The sequence below is a fragment of the Myotis lucifugus genome, unplaced genomic scaffold (genome assembly GCF_000147115.1).
Source record: "Myotis lucifugus unplaced genomic scaffold, Myoluc2.0 scaffold_620, whole genome shotgun sequence".
Taxonomy (NCBI): domain Eukaryota; kingdom Metazoa; phylum Chordata; class Mammalia; order Chiroptera; family Vespertilionidae; genus Myotis; species Myotis lucifugus.
This window is the reverse complement of record NW_005871668.1, coordinates 364027-383063: the sequence shown is the minus strand read 5'-3', so window position 1 is coordinate 383063 and position 19037 is coordinate 364027. Positions and strand designations below refer to the sequence as shown.

The 19037-nt window shown below is 56.8% G+C and overlaps 1 protein-coding gene across 1 annotated transcript in view; it reads right to left on the bottom strand.

Annotated features, from left to right (window-relative positions):
• The window catches only part of LOC102427501 (collagen alpha-1(XXVII) chain), a gene marked incomplete at its 3' end in the record, with an annotated part of 129398 nt that overhangs the window by 17151 nt on the left and 93210 nt on the right, over positions 1–19037 (bottom strand). Inside the window, exons 19-29 of the mRNA XM_014447154.2 lie at positions 18010–18063; positions 16729–16782; positions 16091–16144; positions 13455–13508; positions 13271–13324; positions 11391–11435; positions 10190–10243; positions 8425–8469; positions 4432–4485; positions 2253–2306; positions 1942–1995 (exon numbers count right to left, since the gene is read on the bottom strand). Of these exons, the coding sequence (XP_014302640.2) occupies positions 1942–1995; positions 2253–2306; positions 4432–4485; positions 8425–8469; positions 10190–10243; positions 11391–11435; positions 13271–13324; positions 13455–13508; positions 16091–16144; positions 16729–16782; positions 18010–18063 (576 nt within the window). The remainder of the gene's footprint in view (positions 1–1941; positions 1996–2252; positions 2307–4431; positions 4486–8424; positions 8470–10189; positions 10244–11390; positions 11436–13270; positions 13325–13454; positions 13509–16090; positions 16145–16728; positions 16783–18009; positions 18064–19037) is intronic.

The window sequence follows — 19037 nt, the reverse complement described above, 5'->3', positions numbered from 1 at the left end:
CCAGGTTTGACTCACATGTGTCTGATTCTACAGTCGGCTTTCTGACCTTGACCTTGGTGTTCTCTGGCTTCCCCAGCGGCACTAGGGGCAGCCGGCTGGCGGAAGGAGCCCCATCCCAGGCTGCAGCAGTGAAGGGTCACTGGCAACCCTGGGCTCTGATTTCACTCAGTCTGGGCCAACCCAGTGAACAGATGGAAGCACTGAGGAATTGGGGCGGGAGGACGTCAGTTGGGCTACGGGGGTAGGGAATTCTCAGGAGGTCAGCACCTTCCTCCTATGTGCTACCCTGAGGTCCCCACTGTTGGCCCACCTCCCACTGGCCTTCCATTTTGTCCCAGCAACTCCTTTCCAGGCTTTCTTCTTCCCACTGGACAGATGGGGAGACTGAGGCGCAGGGAAGCCACAGTCCAGGGGTGCCAGAGCTGGGGTTTGATCATGGTCCCTAGCATCCTTGTACTTGGTCTCTGACCCTGGGCACCTCCCACGCTGATGGGTTCGCATCACTCTGTTTCCAGGAGTGTTTCCTGGGCCCTGGTGCTCAGGTCCTGTGAACACTGGGGAGGGAGGTGGGACGTAGCCTCTGGTTGGGTGGCTGGGCCCTTGGATTCCAAGCTGGGTGCCTTCGCCGGCAACCAGCCCCTCCAAAGGTGGCTTTTCCTCCTCCTCATGAACCGGGAAGAAACATGCCATGGGGGGCTCCGAGTGCTGGCTTCTGACCTCAGCTCTGCATTCTGAGAGCTTTCTGCCTCATCTAAAGGACTGTGGCGGGGGGGGGGGGGGCAGGCAGAACCCACTGTTGCCTGTCACCCATGTTTGGATGATGGTCACTTGTGGCCAGGTTTCTCACACCCAGCACTGCCTGCCACATAGTAGGTGCTCAGTAAAGATCTGTGAATGAGCGAGAGAACGATTATACTCGGCACCCCCACTAGACAGTGAGAATCTTAAGAGCAGAGCTATTTCTTACCATTTTGTACCCCTGGAGTTGGGCATAGGCTCCGCGCACAGTAGGTGCACACAAACGTTTGGGAACTGAGCTGGCCTTGCTTCCCTAATTGGCGCAGAGATCTGGTGTGTGCACACTTTCCTTGGGTTCAAATCTCCAGAGGCTCCCGTGGCCTCCTTCATCAGACCCTAGGGAGCCCCTCAATCCGGCCCTTGGAGGGACCTGGGCAGCCTGAAGTTATCCCCCTGCCCTGCCTGGGGGTCCTGACTGGGCTGGGTGCTTCCCCTCACGCCCTTTCCACCTGCCTGAAGCCCATCCCTCCATCTCCCAGAGTGGACCCCTAGCCCTGAGCCCTGGCCTTGAAGTGGGTGCCCTTGCCAGTCTCCACATCCTCCATCAGCAGAGGCAGAGGGACCAGACGGTCCATGTTCTAGGTGAAAGCCAGCCCTCCCTACACCCATATCACCCCACGGGGAGTAGAAGGGGCCTCTGAATTTGGGTGCTGCTACCACCCCCCTCCCCCAGCCCTCCTGCCTCTCCCATCCCTCCCTGCCTTGGATCCTCAGGAATATCCCAGGTCCCCCAGTCATTGCAAGAAGCCCAGGACCCCTGCATCCTCGGCTCTAATCCTCAGCTCATTTGTCCCCAGCGTTTCCCATTTCTCCCCTCCTTGCCCCATGGTTTCTTATTTATTGGGTTTTCTCTCTCCCCCTTACACCAGACTAGAAGCTCCTAAAGGACAGACAGGGACTGCTTTCTGCCTTGTGAATGGCTGCATCCCAGCTCCTGGCCAGGCCCCAGGCACAAATTTCACAGTATTTCCTGAGTCAATGAACAAAGCCATAATGGTGCTAACGACCAAGATGCCCCGTGTGATAAACATCACTATGGAATGAACGTCACTGTGGAATGAACGAACATCAGCCGCATGGTTTCATTTAGCTGTGCCATCACACTATCATGACCACAGTTATTTTCTTGAGGGCTCTGCTTACCGGGGGTCCAGGCTCTCCGGGGGTCCCAACACCACCGGGCGTTCCAGGATGACCCTACGCAGAGGGAAGAAAAGGAAGGACTAGGCGGTGGAAGGTGTCTCTTCCTCCTTCAGTCCCTCCCACCTCAGCCGGCTCAGCCCCAGCCCAGGGACACAGAGCAGCAGCCAGGTCCCCCCGCCCCCCCCCCCGCCCCCCGAGGGAGAAGGAGCAAACCATCCTGAATGTCTGGAGGAGGCAGAGGCAGGCAGAGAGCAGAGCTGCCGCCATGGCTGGGACGGGAGAGGGCAGAGGGATGCAGACTTGCTCCTTACCATTGACCCCTTGGGTCCAGGTGCTCCTGGGGGTCCCATCATGCCCCGGTCACCCTGTGATGGAGACAACAATTCAGGGAGGTCACAGCTGTGGGGTGGCTCTGTGGGGGGCAGGTGCAGAGGGCCTTCCGGAGGCCAAACAGGGGCAGGGACTTGCCCAAGGTCTATAGAGAGTCCTTGCCCGGCTCATGGCCACCTCACTCAGGGTGCTGACAGGGGAGGGGTGGGGGTCTGGGATGTCACACAGCAGAAGTTAAGACCCTGGGCAAGTCCAGGGAGGCCTCAGCTCCACTGCAGCATGCCACACAGGGGCTTCCCTCAGGCAAGGAACGTCCTGATCAAGGATACGCTAATTGCACGTCCCCTTTGGTCTGGGCCTAGGGCAGTAGTTCTCAACCTTCTGGCCCTTTAAATACCGTTCCTCATGTTGTGACCCAACCATAAAATTATTTTCGTTGCTACTTCATAACTGTAATGCTGCTACTGTTATGCATCATAATGTAAATATCTGATATGCAGGATGGTCTTAGGCAACCCCTGTGAAAGGGTCGTTCGACCGCCAAAGGGGTCGCGACCCACAGGTTGAGAACCGCTGTCCTAGGGCCTAGCTCAGGGGTCCTCAAACTACGGCCCGTGGGCCACATGCAAATACAAATATTGTATTTGTTCCCGTTTTGTTTTCTTACTTCAAAATAAGATATGTGCAGTGTGCATAGGAATTTGTTCATAGTTTTTTTTTTTAAACTATAGTCCGGCCCTCCAACGGTCTGAGGGACAGTGAACTGGCCCCCTGTTTAAAAAGTTTGAGGACCCCTGGCCTAGCTGGTCATGCTGAGGCAGAGATGGCAATGGAAGGCATGTCTTTCATTCTCCCCACCCCCTGCCCAAACCTAGATGAGATGCTGGGAACTCTTTCTTGACAGACGGGCAGAGAGGATGAGTGTAGCAGACAGAGCTGTGGCCGGAAGGCAGGGGCTCTGGGTTCGAATCCGGCTGTTTTTGTGAGGCCCTGGTTCTTGTGTCCACCCTCCCGGCCATCAAACATCTATTGAGCATCTACCATGTGACTAGCACGATATGCTGGACCCGGAAGACGAAGTGGTGAGTAGACATAGGCAGATCCTGCTCACAGGGAGTGAGACCCAGTGTTGTGAGGAGATGGACACACAATCGCCAAAACGGATGTAAAGTGGGGCCGAGCAGTGACGGAGAGGGTCTCGGCGCCAAGGCCTTTTGACAGGGGGTGTGACCCACTGGGTGCAGGGTGTGGTGGGAAAAACGCCCCTGAGGAAGCACAGCTTGACCTGAGCGCTGAAGGGTAACTGAGTCATTCAGACAAAGGGTGGAGGGATGAGAGTGGAAGCGTGTACCTGGCGTGGGAACAGCATGGGCGATGGTCTGTGGGCGAGGAGGGGTGTGGAGCATTTGAGCAAGAAGAGAGGGCAGAGCTGGCCTTGACATTGCACACAGTGACGCAAGATGTTACCCCTGACGGCAACAGGGGAAAGGGCGCCCTGGGCCTTTCTGTACTCTTTTTTGCAACTTCTTGTGAATCTATCAGTATTTCAAAATCAAAAGTTAAAATAAAAAGGAGAGAGGGAGGAGGAAGAGGGGGAGGGGGAGGGGGAGGAACACGTGTGGCCAGAGGGTCTTGGACACAGGGAGTGCTGAGGAGGGCGGCTCAGGATAAGCCTGGGGGCAGGTGGGGGCAGATGAAGGTAGATGCTTCCCCTCTCTGGACCTCAGTTTCTCCATCTTCCCAATAGGAGTACCATCAGCTCCTCCGAGGGCCTGCCGAGGATGAGATAAGCCCCAGGAAGGAAAGTGGGTGCCCTCCAGGGTCCATGGGCCGGGGTGGGGGGTAGCGGGGGGGAATGGGAAGCCACAGGCTGTTGGCCACCTGGGCCAGCCCGAGGCAAAGTGTGGCCTTGGATACTGAACCTGGTTCAAATGCCAGCTCTGCCACTTCCTATCTGGGTGACCTTGAGCAAGTCACCTCCCCAATTTGAGCCTCGGTCGCAAAAGGGACAAAGGTCCTTTGAAGGCCCGGATGCCAGGGCAATGAGGAGAGCCCAGGAGAAAGAAGTCTGAACCCCCCAGGTCAACCAGCCCCTTCATCTTTTCAAGATTGCAAAACACAGGCTCTGTTTGTTTAGAAGTTCCCTTCAACACAACTTACCTTTTCTCCCACGATTCCTGGCTCCCCGACCAGACCGACAAAGCCCAGGAGCCCCTGTAAGAAACATTTATGAAAGCAAAAGACAGGAGGGAGCAACGTGAGTTCAGGGGCGCACCGAGGTTCAAAGGCAACCTCCCGCGGCGTCCTTCCTCTGGGGCTGTCTCCCTCCCTCGTCCCCTGCCCCGTGCCTGGTAATCCTGCCAGCATGGGGCTGCCACCGAGCGAGCAAGCAAGTGGAGCAAGCCGCCTCTCCCGGCTCTGTCCTGACTTCCCTCGCCCGCCAGATGGTTCTCATTTGGGAGCCAAGCGGTGGGCCGCTGCCAGCATCCCTGGGAGCGCCACACATTCTTCCCGCGCCAGAATCAGGCTGAGAGCGGTGATGGTGGGGAGGCCCTGAAGCTGTGCTGGGAGGAGGCCTGTCTGTGAGGAATCTGTCCCCATCTTTCGGGGCTGCGGGGCTGTTTCAAAGAGAGAAACGACCTCACTGGCCAGGACAGAAATACCGTAGCAGCCTCTGCCAAGAGACCCGATTGAAATCTGGGAAGCGGAGGCCTCTTCACTGTCTTGTGAAAGGCTTCCTCTCCGCTCCGAAAGGGCACACGCGCACTCACTCACACACACACACACACACACACACACACACACACACACACACACTCTGGTTCCCGCTGCTCTTTTTCACTCCGCTGGGTGATAACTCGCCTCCGAGTTCCAGTGGTTCCTCTAGGAGGCCGCGGGTCACGCTGCTGCCCCCTGAGCAGGCAAACAGCAAGGGGAACCACCTAGAGGGGTCACCCAGGAAGGCGGACACGTCCTTGTCCAGACCCTGCACTCTTCTCTGTTAAGGAAAATTCAAACCGAGGATTCAAAATTCAAACTGTGTGGCTGGGGGTGTCAAAATGCCCTGGGAAGAACCAGGTTTGCAGCCAAGAGTTGAGTTTCTGGGAGCATTAGGGAAGACTGAGGGGTGAGTGGGTTTGTCCCATCCTGTCTGCTCCCTGTCCCCAAAACATATGCACAGAGGGGACCTTGAACCTGATTAGAAATAGATCAGAAGCTATGCCCTCAGCCAGTAAAGTGACAGAATGACACCTGGTTCCAAAGGGTTAGCTCTGTGGGTCTCAGAGCCAGTTTCAAAGCGGCACCTCGGGCCAGGACCACGTGTGTCTGGCTGCTGCAGCCTGGGGCCAAGTGGTTCCGAAGCCCAGCACCAGGGCCTCCAAAGCATGTGGCTGTGAGCCCCCCTCTCCCCCCCCACACACAGACACCATCACTACTCACGGAGGGCCCTGGCTCCCTGGGCTCAGAGACCCTTCGGGGTTGAAGTAGGAGGTGAGAGAGTGAGGTACAAGGTATGAGGTCATAGCTAATAAGCTATAGAAAAGAACTGAGTATTTGACTTTTGCAACAACGTACTTAAAAAAAAAATCAGAGTACTTTCAGGTGACAGCAATATTAATAACAATGGCTGGCACCTAGCACTATCGGTGTCATTGTCATTGAATCTTCAGGTTGGTGGGCCCCAGGCAGACCACAGAGCCTCTCTGAGTCTCATCTCCAGAACGGAGGACTTTACATGAGGTCCCGCCCCCTTCCCGGGGTTGTTCCGAGTTCTGGAGATAATTCGGGGCGCACGTCGGCGCTCAATACATGTGAGTTCCCTCCCATCCCATTCTAACTTGTTTTAAAAGGGCACGGGGTTAAGACAGAGGCCGGAGCGCCCCACAAGGGAGCAGTCAGACATGGAGAGGACGCGGAGTGCAGGGAAGAAAAGCGGCTTTGTTCGGAGGCCTCTGCCCGACTGGCCCAGGGAAAGAGAAATTTCATAGCTACTTTAAATTTATGGGTTGTTGGGCCCTGGAAGGCAGGCAGGTCATAAACCTCAAACAAGAAGCCAAACAGGATCCTAATGAATAAGGGCCATACAGCAAGCGCCCCATTCCCCGGCCCTGCCTCTGCGGCCTCCCTGGGGCACTGTCCGGAACATCCTGGCAGGCCCGTCCTGCGGGTGGGGCTGAGGCTGGGGGGTAGGGGGGGGCAGTGCCAGATGCCCAGGGCTTCCACCTGGCGGGTGGAGAAGCAGCTGACAGCACGGGCGCGCTGGCTCCTCTCGGGCTGGCGGAGGGCACCGGGGAGGAGGCAGTATCGTCACCTACAGTGGGCTCTGCACAGGCAGGATCGGAGTCCTTGATTTGGGGGAGGAGCTGGCCTGGTCCTCGGTGTCTACAGATAAAGGGCCACTGTCTGCTATGGGAGTTTTTCTCCTTCCCTCCCTCCTCTCACGTGACATTCCGCTACATGCTGGGGAGGCAACTAGGAGAGACAGCTGTGGGTCCTCCGCTGGACCAGGCACCTCAGAGTTAGGTGTTTACATGCCTGCCCCCCCCCCAACCCCCCGCACCCCGCCAGAGCTTCTCTAAGGCAAGGCCCATGCCTTGGAATCGTCTGGGTGTCCCCAGCACCTAGGACAGGGCCTGGCAAGCCGGCTACACTCTAAGTAGCTGTTAGAAGGCCAAGGGGTTTCCAGTCCCTCTCGCAGGTCCCCGGGATCCCTGGCAGCTTGGACAGTGATGTTACTGCCTGGGAGACCTTGGGCAAGTTACTTCTCTGAGCCTCATGCGCAAAATGGGGCAATAACACCTTCCACCATAGGGCTGCTGGCGGAATTGCAGGTGATGGTGTAGAAAGTGGCTTAGAGCCTCGTACCGAACAGGTGCCCAATAAATGTAGCCGATACTGTGACTCTAGGAGCTAAAACTGTCACAGATATTGACATGTCATATTACTGCAGAAGCTTCAAGAGGTATCCTTAAGTCTTGTCACCCCTTCGAAATTGAGGTTATTAGACCTGATGCTAGATCTTGTTATTAATAAAGAAGCATACCTATGAGTAGATCACATTTGGACATATTTTCCTAACTGTCGTCTGAATAGAATCGATTTTCCTTCGCCTTGTATTTTCTGCATTTAAACATTCTACTCTGAGAAGGGGCCTATGAGCGTCTCCAGCCTGCCAAACGGGTCCGAGGCACAAAGAACACTGACATTCTAGGGTTCTGAGTGTCTATTTCCTGAGGGCCCTACCATCAGCATAACTATGAAATTAAATTTGCTGATCGGATTGCCTTTTTTTTTTTCCAATCAGGAAATACGTCCAGGCCGCAGCAGCCCTTCCAAACTCCTGGGCTTCCCGCAGAATGCGCTCAAATGACACTGGAAGCGTTTCAAAACACCCACTCCTCCCCCTGCTCCAACTCCTCTCTCCCCCCAACAGATGGTGCAGACCTGGTGAGGGAGCCCATCATGCCCGGCTCTCACGCCATCCACGGTGCTCGGTGGAGACAGATTCTTCTGCGTCCCCACATCATTCCTCCTTACAGGGTGTGGGGACGGGGTCCTCCTTAAAGGAGTGGAGGAGACTGCTACCTCCGCCCCGTCCGCCCAGCCAGCACTCAGAGCTGCGTCTCTCCAGCACCAAGGCCCAGGACCTTGATAGTGAAGGAAGGCGGTGGTCCTTGAACCTCCTTCTTCAGACCTTGATTGGCCTGGCTTCCCGACTAGCCAGAGCCCCTGGTTTGAATTTCACTTGCTCTAGGATTTAGGGACGCCTGACCAACAGCCCCTGGCAAGTGGCTACGCTCCTCTGGTCATCAGCTTCCTCATCTGTAAGTCGAGTGCAGGCAGCTACTGTTGAAGGGCTCTTCCAGGCTGAATGTTCTGGGAGACATGTCACGCCACCCCTTTGGGCGAATGCCCCAGAGACAGCCGCAGAGGGGCATGGCCACTGTGACTGTGATTCACGGCTCAATCCGTCAGACTCCCCCTCCCTGAGACTCAGCGTCCAATCAAAGAAAGAGGGAGACGAGCGAACCCACCTCTGCAGCTGGGAAGGGACTGAAAGGGGGGTGCATGTGGACTGCTTCCCAAAGGGCTTGGCACAGAGTAAGTGCTCAATACAGAGCCGTTCTGCTCAGAGACCAGGGGGGGACTTACCTGCTCACCCACGGGCCCCGGCCGTCCAGGGTTGCCCGGCTCTCCCTGCGAAGAAACAGAGGAGGGTCACTTGGGCTGAGCGGCGGGGGTCCAGGCCTCCTGAGAGCACCCCCCGACCCGACCCGCCTTAGTCCCTGTGGTGGGGATGGACGAGGAGCCTCGTCACCAGAGTCTGGCCTTGGAGGCTCTACACCAATGGCAGGGACACTGGGACAGACCCTGTGGCCCTGGAGGTCACCCGAGTCACCCGTGTCCTCCGAGTGGCCCTGGGCGGCTTACTCGGCACGCTGATGTCTACATCGCCTGTGGGCCCTTCACCAACCCACTGCATTTTGTGGGGTGGAAACTGAAGCTCGGAGAAGTGAGCTGTCGGAGGTCATACAGCCAGCAGGAGGTAGGGCTAGAGCTGGAACGTAAGTCTGACTGATTGAAACCCCCATTCCTCCGGCACCAGACCCCCTCGCGGCAGGACGGGAATGGTCAGAGCCAGGGCCCCTGGGTCCTAGACACCGACCCCCCCCAAAGCTCTGCCTCCGGTGACCCTGCTGAGTCTCGTCTCTGCTCTGGGCTCAGCCTCCTCAGCTACAAATAAGGGAGATCAGACTCATTTATCTCCAAGGCTGTTGCTAGCTCTCTAGCTTGGTGGTCTCTCACAGCCTCAGCTGTCAGCTTGATCCCAGGCCGGGGTGGCTCCTACACCTTAGACAGTGACAGCTGCCCTGGCCTCCCCACAGTGTGAGCTGGACAGAGGGACAGGGGCGATCATGGGATCAATCGACCGGGGCTATGTCATCGCTCCCACCACAGAAACCCAACTGGTATCCGAGGGAGCAAGGCCGAGACCTCAGAGGGCAGGACAGGGGCCCAGACTAGCCAGGGCTTTGGCTCAGAGATGGATGTGGCTCATTGCAATCCCGGGCCCAGCCTCATCCTCCCCCAGCTCCTCCCTCAGACCTCAGCTCATGACACCAGAGGGGCCAGACGGACATGTGGGCCATCTCCCCCTGGGGGAAGAGGACAAGGGGAGAGAATACGGACAACCTGCCTGCCCGCCCCTCCTCCCAGCCCTCGCTCTGTGCTAATCCTCTGTAAATGTGCCCAGCTGTAAACTTGGCCCCACAATCCCTGTCCCTGACGGCTGGGACAATCCAGCCCCAAGGGGAGTCCCCAGAAAGCCGTGGAGTGAGGCTACCCCTCTGCTGAGTGAAGGTCATGACTCTCCTCCCCAGGCTAGTTCTTTCTTCATAACTTAAAAGAAAATCATAAACAAATGTATTGCACATATGGGGACATACAGAGGCCCAGAGGAGGAGGAGGAAACCTAGAATCCCAGCCCCCGGAGATAACCTGCCCACATCCCAGCCTCTGCTCTGAGTACCCAGGAGCGCGGTGCACCTGGTCCCTGCCACGGGCTCAGACCATAAGGCGCTGATTCATACCTGCCTCCCACCACCACACCCACAGGCACTTCCTGTATAACATCCCACCACTCCATCTGTGGTGGCTGCGCTGTGTCCGTTACTCGAGTATCCCCCTGCAGGACATTCAGATTATGTCCCTTTTCCTTGGATTACCAACACCTGGTGATAAATGGGGACTATTCCCCACCCCATCCCCACGTCACAACTGGCCATGGAGTTCAGGGTTCGCCCTGGGTCTTCACAAGTTGACTTCCTCTCTCTCCTCTCTTCCTCCCCCGACCCCCCTGACCCCCTGGCATTTCCCCCTCCCGTTCCTCAGCCTAGTCACTTCCAAGTCCCCTCACCTTCAAGCCATCAGGGCCGGGCCTCCCAGGAAACCCTTTCCTGCCGGGTTGACCCTGCAACAGAGAGAGATGAATGAGAGGAGCCCGGTGGGCAGCACGGCTGGTCCCAGGACCTGGCACAAGGGAGGGCCAAGGTGCCTGGGGTGGGGGCAGGGATGCAGAGCCCCACGTCAGCAGGCTGTTCGGGGGACGCGGGGAAGGTCTGCAGCTGTGTGACCTTGGGAAAGTCCCCTTCCCTGGCTGACCTAGTTCATAATGAGGAGATGACACCTGCTTCAGGGAGTGAGGAAAGGGAGGGGACTGAACGGGAGATAAAGGGCCCAGGGGATGGGGAGTGTATGCCAGTGGTCCTGCCAGTGTGGTTTGGAGGCCCTGCGGGTCCCTGCAACCTTCTCTCGATCCATGTGGTCAAACCGTTTTGATAACAGGACTAAGATGTCATCTGCCTGTGTCGCTCACACTCTCACGAGGGCCAGCGGAAGTTTGCAGAGGCTACGTGACATGTGGGATGGTCAGCAGATTGAATGCAAAGATACTAAAGATAGTAAAACGATGCCACTCTTACCATGAGATTATTTTGATTTGGAAAAATGGAGCTACTTTTTGTTAAACTAGTATTTCTGTGAACATGAAATGGGTTCATTATGAGTTTTAAATGGATTAAGACATTTCAAATGTCTCAGTTTTGATGACCAATATTGCTAGATGTAACCCACAGAAAGAAGAGCATTTTGGGTCCTCCACAGATTGTAAGAGTGTCAAGAGGTCCTAGACCAAAGCATTCATGAACTGCTGATGGATCAGTTGCAGGGATGGGGGGCGGGCAAGCACCTTCCGGAAGGCCGCTGTGAGCAGTGGGGAGGACAGAGGATGCAGGGTTAGGTTCCAGGCAGGGCATCCGCTTCCTGGCTGTGAGACCCTAAACCCCTGAGTCTCTGAGCCTCACCGGCCTCCAGTGACACTAAGCAAAGTGGTTGGTGCCTCTCATGGGAGACTCGAATGAGAAAATGGATGAAGAGCACCAGCACCCAGCAGGTGGGCGAGGACGGAGGTCAGTGTCCCGCCTCCCGTCTCTCTCCTTTAAGGTCTGTCCTAGTCCCCCCTCTGGCTGGCCCAGGCCCCCACCCATGACTTACCCAAATGGTGCCCAACTGTGCATAGCAGGCTCAGTGCCAACAAAACCCCCGCCAGCAACACTTACCTCCAAGCCAGGGGCGCCAGGTGGCCCCATGGGTCCCTCATCTCCCTAGAGTCAGGAGGCAAGAGAGAGGGAAAAAGGAGAAAGTTAATCCAGGGGGGCTCTTGGAAAACCTGTCCTATAAGAAGGCAAAGGGGTGGACAGAAGAGTCCTTCTGGACCAAGAAAAATGGCACACCCGGGCGCCCTGCCTGGCCCACCCCAGGCAGGGGCACCACCGTCATGGCCTAGAGGCCGGGTCAACAGGGACTTCCACGTGGATGGGGCCCTCGGTGTCCTCGGATGTGATCGCCTGGGTTCAGGGCCGTGCAGGGTAGGAAAGTGAAACTCCATCATGTGCTGTGGGAGCAGAGCCCCGACTGCAGCTCAGAGCTACGGGTTCTATTCTGAGCTCTGCCCTTTACTTGCTGGCAGACCATGGCCTCACGGTGCCTCAGTTTCCCTATCTGTAAAATGGTGCATCATCCCAAAGTATAATGACTGGCTTAAGTTATGTTCCTGGAGGACGGCGATGATCTTTTATGCTGTAGTGAAGCCACCCCCAATATCGCTCTGGATGGGGGTGCACAGAGTCTCATGGATGTGAACGGAAGGAGGGAGGAGGCCATGAGAGGAACTGTATGAGTGGAAGAATGAATCGATGAAGAGTGAGCAAGTGGCAGGCATATCCAGGGTTATTTGGTAACATGAGTGTAGATGGGAACACATGGCGGGCGCCATTTTTCTCTTCTCTACACACCCCCCACTTCCCACTTGTGGCCCTGGAGACTCTCCAGGCCTTCCCGCAGGCACAGGCAGCCTCCAAACCCATCCCTCTGGCCTGCCAGGCCTGACCAAGGGCCCCTCTTTGGAGCTCTCCCCCCCCACCCCCCCGCCCCAACTTCCAGGAAAGCAGCCTCATGTGGCGGCTCCCAAAGCCAGGGCGGCCTGGGACCCCGCCAGACCCAGGCCCCGCTGGATGCCTGCCTGTGGGCGCGCTGAGTCTGGCCTCCTGCACCCCTACCAGGGCTGCGTCCTGGGTCCTGGGGTAAAATGTGGGGCCTGCCTGAGTGTGCACAGCGTCCAGCTGGGGCTTATAGTGACTTTGTCAATCCCCTTCATCACGTGTGAGTAAACAGCAGATCTCTCTGCCACTTACTAGCCATGCTAGTCACGTGCTTCTCTGAGGATGCCCCAGGCGGCTCCCAGGAGCAGGAAGTGAACAGCATAGGGCAGTGATGGCGAACCTATGACACGCATGTCAGAGGTGACACTCGAACTCATTTTTTTGGTTGATTTTTCTTTGTTAAATAGCATTTAAATATATAAAATAAATATCAAAAATATAAGTCTTTGTTTTACTATGTTTACAATTATCAAAAAATTTCTATATGTGACACAGCACCAGAGTTAAGTTAGGGTTTTTCAAAATGCTGACACGCCGAGCTCAAAAGGTTCGCCATCACTGGCATAGGGTCTATGTCATGGTATCCATGGGCTTCGGGCGCCAGCAGACCTGGCTTTGAATCCCAGCCCTGCCTGCCACTAACCACAGGACCGGACAGTCTCTTCACTCCTGTGAGTCATGAGGCCTCACGCGTAAGACGGAGCCGACCATTCCTACCCTCCCATATTAGTGCCCAAGAAACTGTGCCACCGTGAGCAGGCGCAGTGGCAGTGGCTCCGAGGAAGAAACCCCAGGCAGGCGGGTGCAGGCAGGTGCCGCGGAGGCAGGGAGTGGCCCACCTGGCAGGCCAGGGCAGAGAAGGCACCTGGACCGGCCGCAGAGCAGGGCTGCCAGGAATGAGCTGGAGGGTGTGCCTAAGGCCTGCAGGACACAGCACGGAGTGGGCCGGGGGTTGGGGGAGGATGGACAGGAACAGGGGCAGGGCCAGATGGTCTTACCTCGGGCCCCAGCTGCCCAGGGGGTCCCGGCAGGCCTCGAGCTCCGGGCTTCCCCTGTGAGAAGAGAACAATAAAAAAAGGTCACTGAGGTGGCACCTCCATCCCCATCACAGGCTGGCAAGACTCCCCTGCAGGCAGCCAGCCCAGGAGGCCTGTGGTTGCCACAGAACTGTCAGGGACTCACCTTCACACCTTCTGGGCCGTTGTCCCCAGGGGGGCCGATGTCTCCAGGGAATCCCTAGGGGGGAGGCAGAGAGCAGGGGTCACCCATAGGGACTGTGAAGAGAAGTGCTAAGAGCATAGGTCCTGGGGGTGCCGACCTGGGTCTCCATCCCACCCTGCGCAGTTCACTGCCCCGATTTTGATTCTGATTCTAAAACGGGGATGGTGGTACCAGGCCTACGCCTCAGAGGGTTGCTGAGAAAAGGCCATGAAACAATGCGGGAACGTATGTAGCACAGGAACAAACACACACCAGGGCGTCTCCACTAGAATTTCTCCAGTCCTGAGCCGGGATGAGCCGGGGCCCAGAGCCAGCCCCCTCCTGCTTTGAGAAGTGTCATCTCTGACTGCAGGGATCCCGCAGGTGTGAGTATGTTCTGGGGTTGCTGTGACTTTGAACAGCTTGAAAGGCACTGATCTAATTGCTCTCGGCTCCTCCCACTACATCCTGGCCAGGCGGGTCAGACTCCCACACCCTCCATGGGGGCTCACTCTCCCAGACCAGTCCTTCCAGATGGATGACTGGGCAGTGGAAGTTCCTCCCTGACATGGAGCAGGATCCCTCCTTTCCTCCTCCACAGCGTCACGCTGCCCTTTGTTTTAGGTGTAATGCCTGTGAATTGAGCTTAGGACCCCACTCACTTCCGGGCAGCCTCCCTCCCTCACGTTCCCGCCAGCTAGAAACCAAAGAAAGTCTTTTTTTACATGAATCACCGAAGCCAAAATGCCTCCTCCCATCTTGCCTTCATAAGGCGCCTTTTCTTTTCCCCCTTCTTTTGACAATTCCTATCAAAAGAAGGAATTGTTTTGGTAATTCCTGTTCAATTGCAGCTCAAACATCCTATCACCCTTGTCACCGGCCAAGGCAGGAACGGTCCTGAATTTGGATGTTTTTTTCTTCAAAACGAGGGGCTCCAAATCCTACTTTGCCACCACCTCCAAGCACCGTGTGACCAGGCAAGTCCCTGAGCCGCTTCCTCATCTGCAAAATGGTGAGCACCAACACCCGCCTTACAGGGCTGTTCTGAGCCCTAAGGGGAGTTACGTGAGCAAGTAACAGCACCTGCTGCCTGGTGAGCACTCAGTAAAAATCTGCATCCAAAAGGGTCTGGGGTCCGGATTCCTAGGAAAACAAGTCTGCTTGGGGTGGGCCGTCCCCAGGGAGAACTTGGCAAGGGGGGCACAGATCAGGTTCCGGTGCCCACATGGATCGGCCCACTAACGAGTGAGAGATCACTGACGGGGGGCTGGGAGCTGCAGCTCACACCCTGGTCCCCGGGAAAGGAGGAAAGGCCCCGGGAGGCGCTGACAGGCTCAGCAGCTTCTGTCTTCGGCTGAGCAGAGCCATCTTCCGAGTCGGCCAATCCAAACAGAACCCAACGCCGGAGAGGCAGGCCCCGGCGGCTTCCAGGACCTTCCTCGCTGCAGAAGCAGGGACACCGAGGAGGTCCCCTCCCTGCTCTGGGGCTCCCTGTCCTCCCGTGGAACCCGTGGTCCTCATGCCTCCCACACGTCGTGGTGGCGCATCAACAGGTTCTCGCCCCAGAGACGCTGCACAGCCTCCCGGCACGAGGTGGAGCCTCGTTAACTGCGAGGGAGCTCGCTTTCCGCCCGCACCGGCCGGGCCGCTGGCAAAACTGGGCTCGCAGAAGAGCCTTTTTCCACCGTGACCAGGGGAAGGAGTCAGGGCCACGAAGGCAGGCCAACTCCATTTGTCTAAAGATAGGACGGTGTCACGGCCAAAGTCAAAACAGTGGAAAGTCAGAACGCGAAGCTCTCAGGAAACACTCCCTCATCCATCCGGGCGTTCCCGGGAGTGATCTTTGGAAGGGTCTGGGGAACCCGGCAGAGCCAGACTTTTGTCTGTGAGACCTGGCAGAGGAGCAGGCCCAGGGCCGGGGAGTCGAGGGCGGGTGGGACTGGGTGCTGTTGATCCTGAACAGACAACGGCTCTGGCACTGCTCGCCCTGCTCTCCAGAGCGAGTCCCCAAAGTAGAGAGAGGGGGGCAAGCAGAGCTCCCCCAGCCGCCTCACTGGATCTCCTGAGGAATGTCTAGCATACCTATGCTAATTCCCACAGGGAGCGGACAGGACACTCGAAGGGTTCTGCTTCCCCGACTGGAATTATTATGTTAATAGCTAAACCATCCTTCATTGTTTCTCAGTCTCCACTCCAATGCCAGGATTTTACAGTGGCTTCTCACTTCTCAGACCCCGGAGCTCTGAGCCTTGAACTTTCGCAGGGTGGCTGTGAGTGGCTGGAAAGGTCCCAGGGCGCAGACGGGAGAGAATGTGCAGAGCTCCTATTAAGGGTACAGGCAGCAGCGCTCAGAGGACTCTCCTGGTATTTTTCCCTGGACACTGTAAAGGCGGCCACAAGGCTAGGGAGGGTCTCTGAGGCCAGCTTCAGTCCCGCTTGCCACTGACCGAGGGCAGAGGCAGAAAAGATGGCCTCCCTCGGAATTCCTATTCTCAGCCCCATCTCTCATTTGCTGTGTGACCTCCGACAAGTATCTCCCTGTCTCTGGGTCTTGGTTTCCCAAGGACAATACCCAGTCCCAGTTGCAACCAGATATAGAGAAATAGGGTATCACATACCTCAGGCCCAGGGGGCCCAGGAAACCCAAGGGATCCTTTATCTCCAACCTTGCCCTGTGGAAGAGAAGAGATTAGGGGGTGGGAGGGCAGGCAGGGGTAAGTGAGGGCTCACCTTTTCCTGATCCCTTGTGTTACCCCCTGGCTGCAGGCGGTTGGAAAGCTCAGGAGTATACAAATGAAATCTGCCTAGATAACTAGAAGGAGCTATTACTGTTCAAACCCCGCCTCCTACACCTACTAGCCATGGGATCCTGGAGAAGTCATTTCATCTTGTGAAACCTCAGTTTACTCATCTCTAAAATGGGAGCAAGAATAATTCTATAACCCCTGGGGTTATTAGAAGAATCTGACACACAGTGATATTCAATAAATAAATGGCACCTATTGCTATCATTCATTATGTTACAATTATTTATAAGGTATCTGAAGCCCAAGATGCTTGCCAGTGACTGAGGCCTATCTATGATGCTGGGTAAGTTCCTACCCTCTGGGCCTCAGTGTCCTTATCTGTGAAGTGGGAGAATCTCCATTCCTGCTTTGCCCTGCTCATCACCCGGGGCTGCTGCAGGAGGAAGTGAGGTCCTGGATGACCTTTTGGAGGGTGTGAGGTTTGGGGTCTCAGAATAGAAGGTACTTACCAGAGGCCCTGGCTTCCCTCGAGCACCTGGGAACCCCGGCAATCCCTGGCTGCCCTGGAAAAGAGCCAGAGCAGGCTGGGGTTAGTGCGGACCAGAAATAGCCAGAGGAACAGCTGCTGGGTCCTCCTGGCCAGGCTGAGGCCAGGAGAACAGCCACCTTTGAGGAAGGTGGTCCTTGCCCTCACGTTCCCTACTTGCAGGGAAATGGACTAGCTCTGCACCCTGAGCGTGGGGCCCCAGGCAGGCAAAGGTGGGACAGCAGCCTGTCCTCACCAGTCGTCCTGGACCTGGGAGCCTGGGGCTCCAGCAGGCCCTGCAGTGTCCTTTACGTCCAGGGAAGTCTGAGGCCCGGAGCCCAGCAGGAGAAGCAGCCAGGCCTGCGTGTCTGGCAACCCAGAGACATCCAGGCTGGGTCAGGATAGGCCAGCCAGGAGAGAGGGAAGGGGAAGAGGGAGAGCTGGCCAACATCTGGGCCTCATTGAGTGACAGGGTGAGGTCCAGATGCGGCCACATGGTACGGGACACAGGCAAAGAGGAGCCGGCCTGGGCAGGCCGCCTCAGTTCATCAGTTAGAAGGCCAGTTACTCACTCACTCACTCACTCACTCACTCAAACATGCCCTCACTGTCCACTCTTCTGGGCAGGAGCCTGGGCCCAGCTGTGCAGGGGCAGCCTGGGGACATACTGCCTGCCCGGAGGCCGAGCACATGTCCCATCAACCAGGGGAGAAGGGCGCTGTGGCAGGTTAGGGGCAGACAGGCTGCTCAGGCCACTGAGAAAATGAAACAGCCACACCCCCAGCAGATGGAGAGAATGGCTCGGAGCAGGTCCTGGGGGAGAGGACAAGGTTGGGTGAGCAGAGGCCGGGCAGAGGGTGTGCCAAGCGAGGCAGCAGTGTGTGCAAAGCCTAGAGAGGCAGTGGGGAGTTCAGTGGGGCCGAGCACAGGGCTGTAAGGATGAGGGATATGAAAGTGTCAGGGGGGCCCACTCACTGGGGTCCTGGGTACCAGGCCTTCACTCTTGGAGCAATAGGGAGCCATGGAGAGTTTGTGAGCACAGTGAGGCAGACAGAGAGGCGAGAGGCAGGGGCGGGAATAATTCAGGAGGCCCGTAAAGTCCAGGGAAGAGATGCTGAGGGTGGACGAGGACAGGGAATAGGGCTGTTTGGAAGGAAATGATCTCGAGGTAGGTCCTAGGCTGTGATGGGCCCTGAGACAGGAAGCAGGAAGAGAGGAGCAGGATGGGGTGTGGGGGGGGGCATGGAGAATCTGCTGCAATTACCTTGTCTCCTTGGAATCCGGCATCTCCTGACACACCTGGAACCCCTTGTTCGCCCTAAATACACACCAGCAAAGAAGGTTACGATGGAGACCACAGTGGGTTCTGGAAGCCTCCCCCACCTGCAGCCCCCTGGTAAGGTACAGCTTTGCCGAGACTGTTCCCAAAGTCCATCTGACCAGCAGCAGCCTTGTTAGAGGAGAAGGCAGGCCCCGGGCGGGGAAGGCAGGCCCTGGGGGGACCCAGTCGGCCTATTTGCAGACCTGCCTGGGGTTGCTCGGATGGCCGAAAACTCTATCAACGGAAGCTGAACTGCCAGATGCCACCCGGCCTTCCCTGCAGGTGCAAGGAACTGTTTCTTGACCCTTGAGCCTCTTCATCAACCGACGTCGCACAGCGGCGAGCGCAGCCGGTACAATGGTGCCCACTCCGTGGTCTGAGTGCTGGCATCTGTCGCTCCAGATTCCCCACCACCAGGCTGGGAGCTGTCACTTCTTCCTTCTGTGGAAGTTTCTATGCCAGGAACCAGCTACCGTCTACTTCTAATTAGCTGCTTCAGACCAGCCCACCAGGCTGAGAAACCAGAGCGCCCGGCTGGTGAAGACCATTGTAAACAGAGAGTCGGCCGGTCTCGAGTGAGGCCTGTGTGTTTCTTTTCTAAGACAGCACGTGGCATGGGCGAGGTGACACCGGTTCTGGCTGTGGGTGTCTCTTCTGCGCGCTCCCCGTGTTCAGCCACGTCCTGGGCAACGAGCTACCCAGGAACCCAGTCAGGAGATGCCTCCTTAGAGCCGGCACCACCCTTTCCAGCTCTCCGTGGAGGTGGACATTCCCAACAGTGCGCTGGCCCCAGGCTCAGAAAACATGCCCAGCCTGGGAGCAGCTGGAAGAATGGAGCGTCTCAGAGAACCATGCCATGCAGCTAGGGCTGTGACCTCCAGCAGAACTTCCTTGGTAGAACAAAAGCCAGAATTTAAAACAAAAAAAATTTTTTTTGAAACTTAGCTTTAGTTTTTCCAACTTGGAAAACC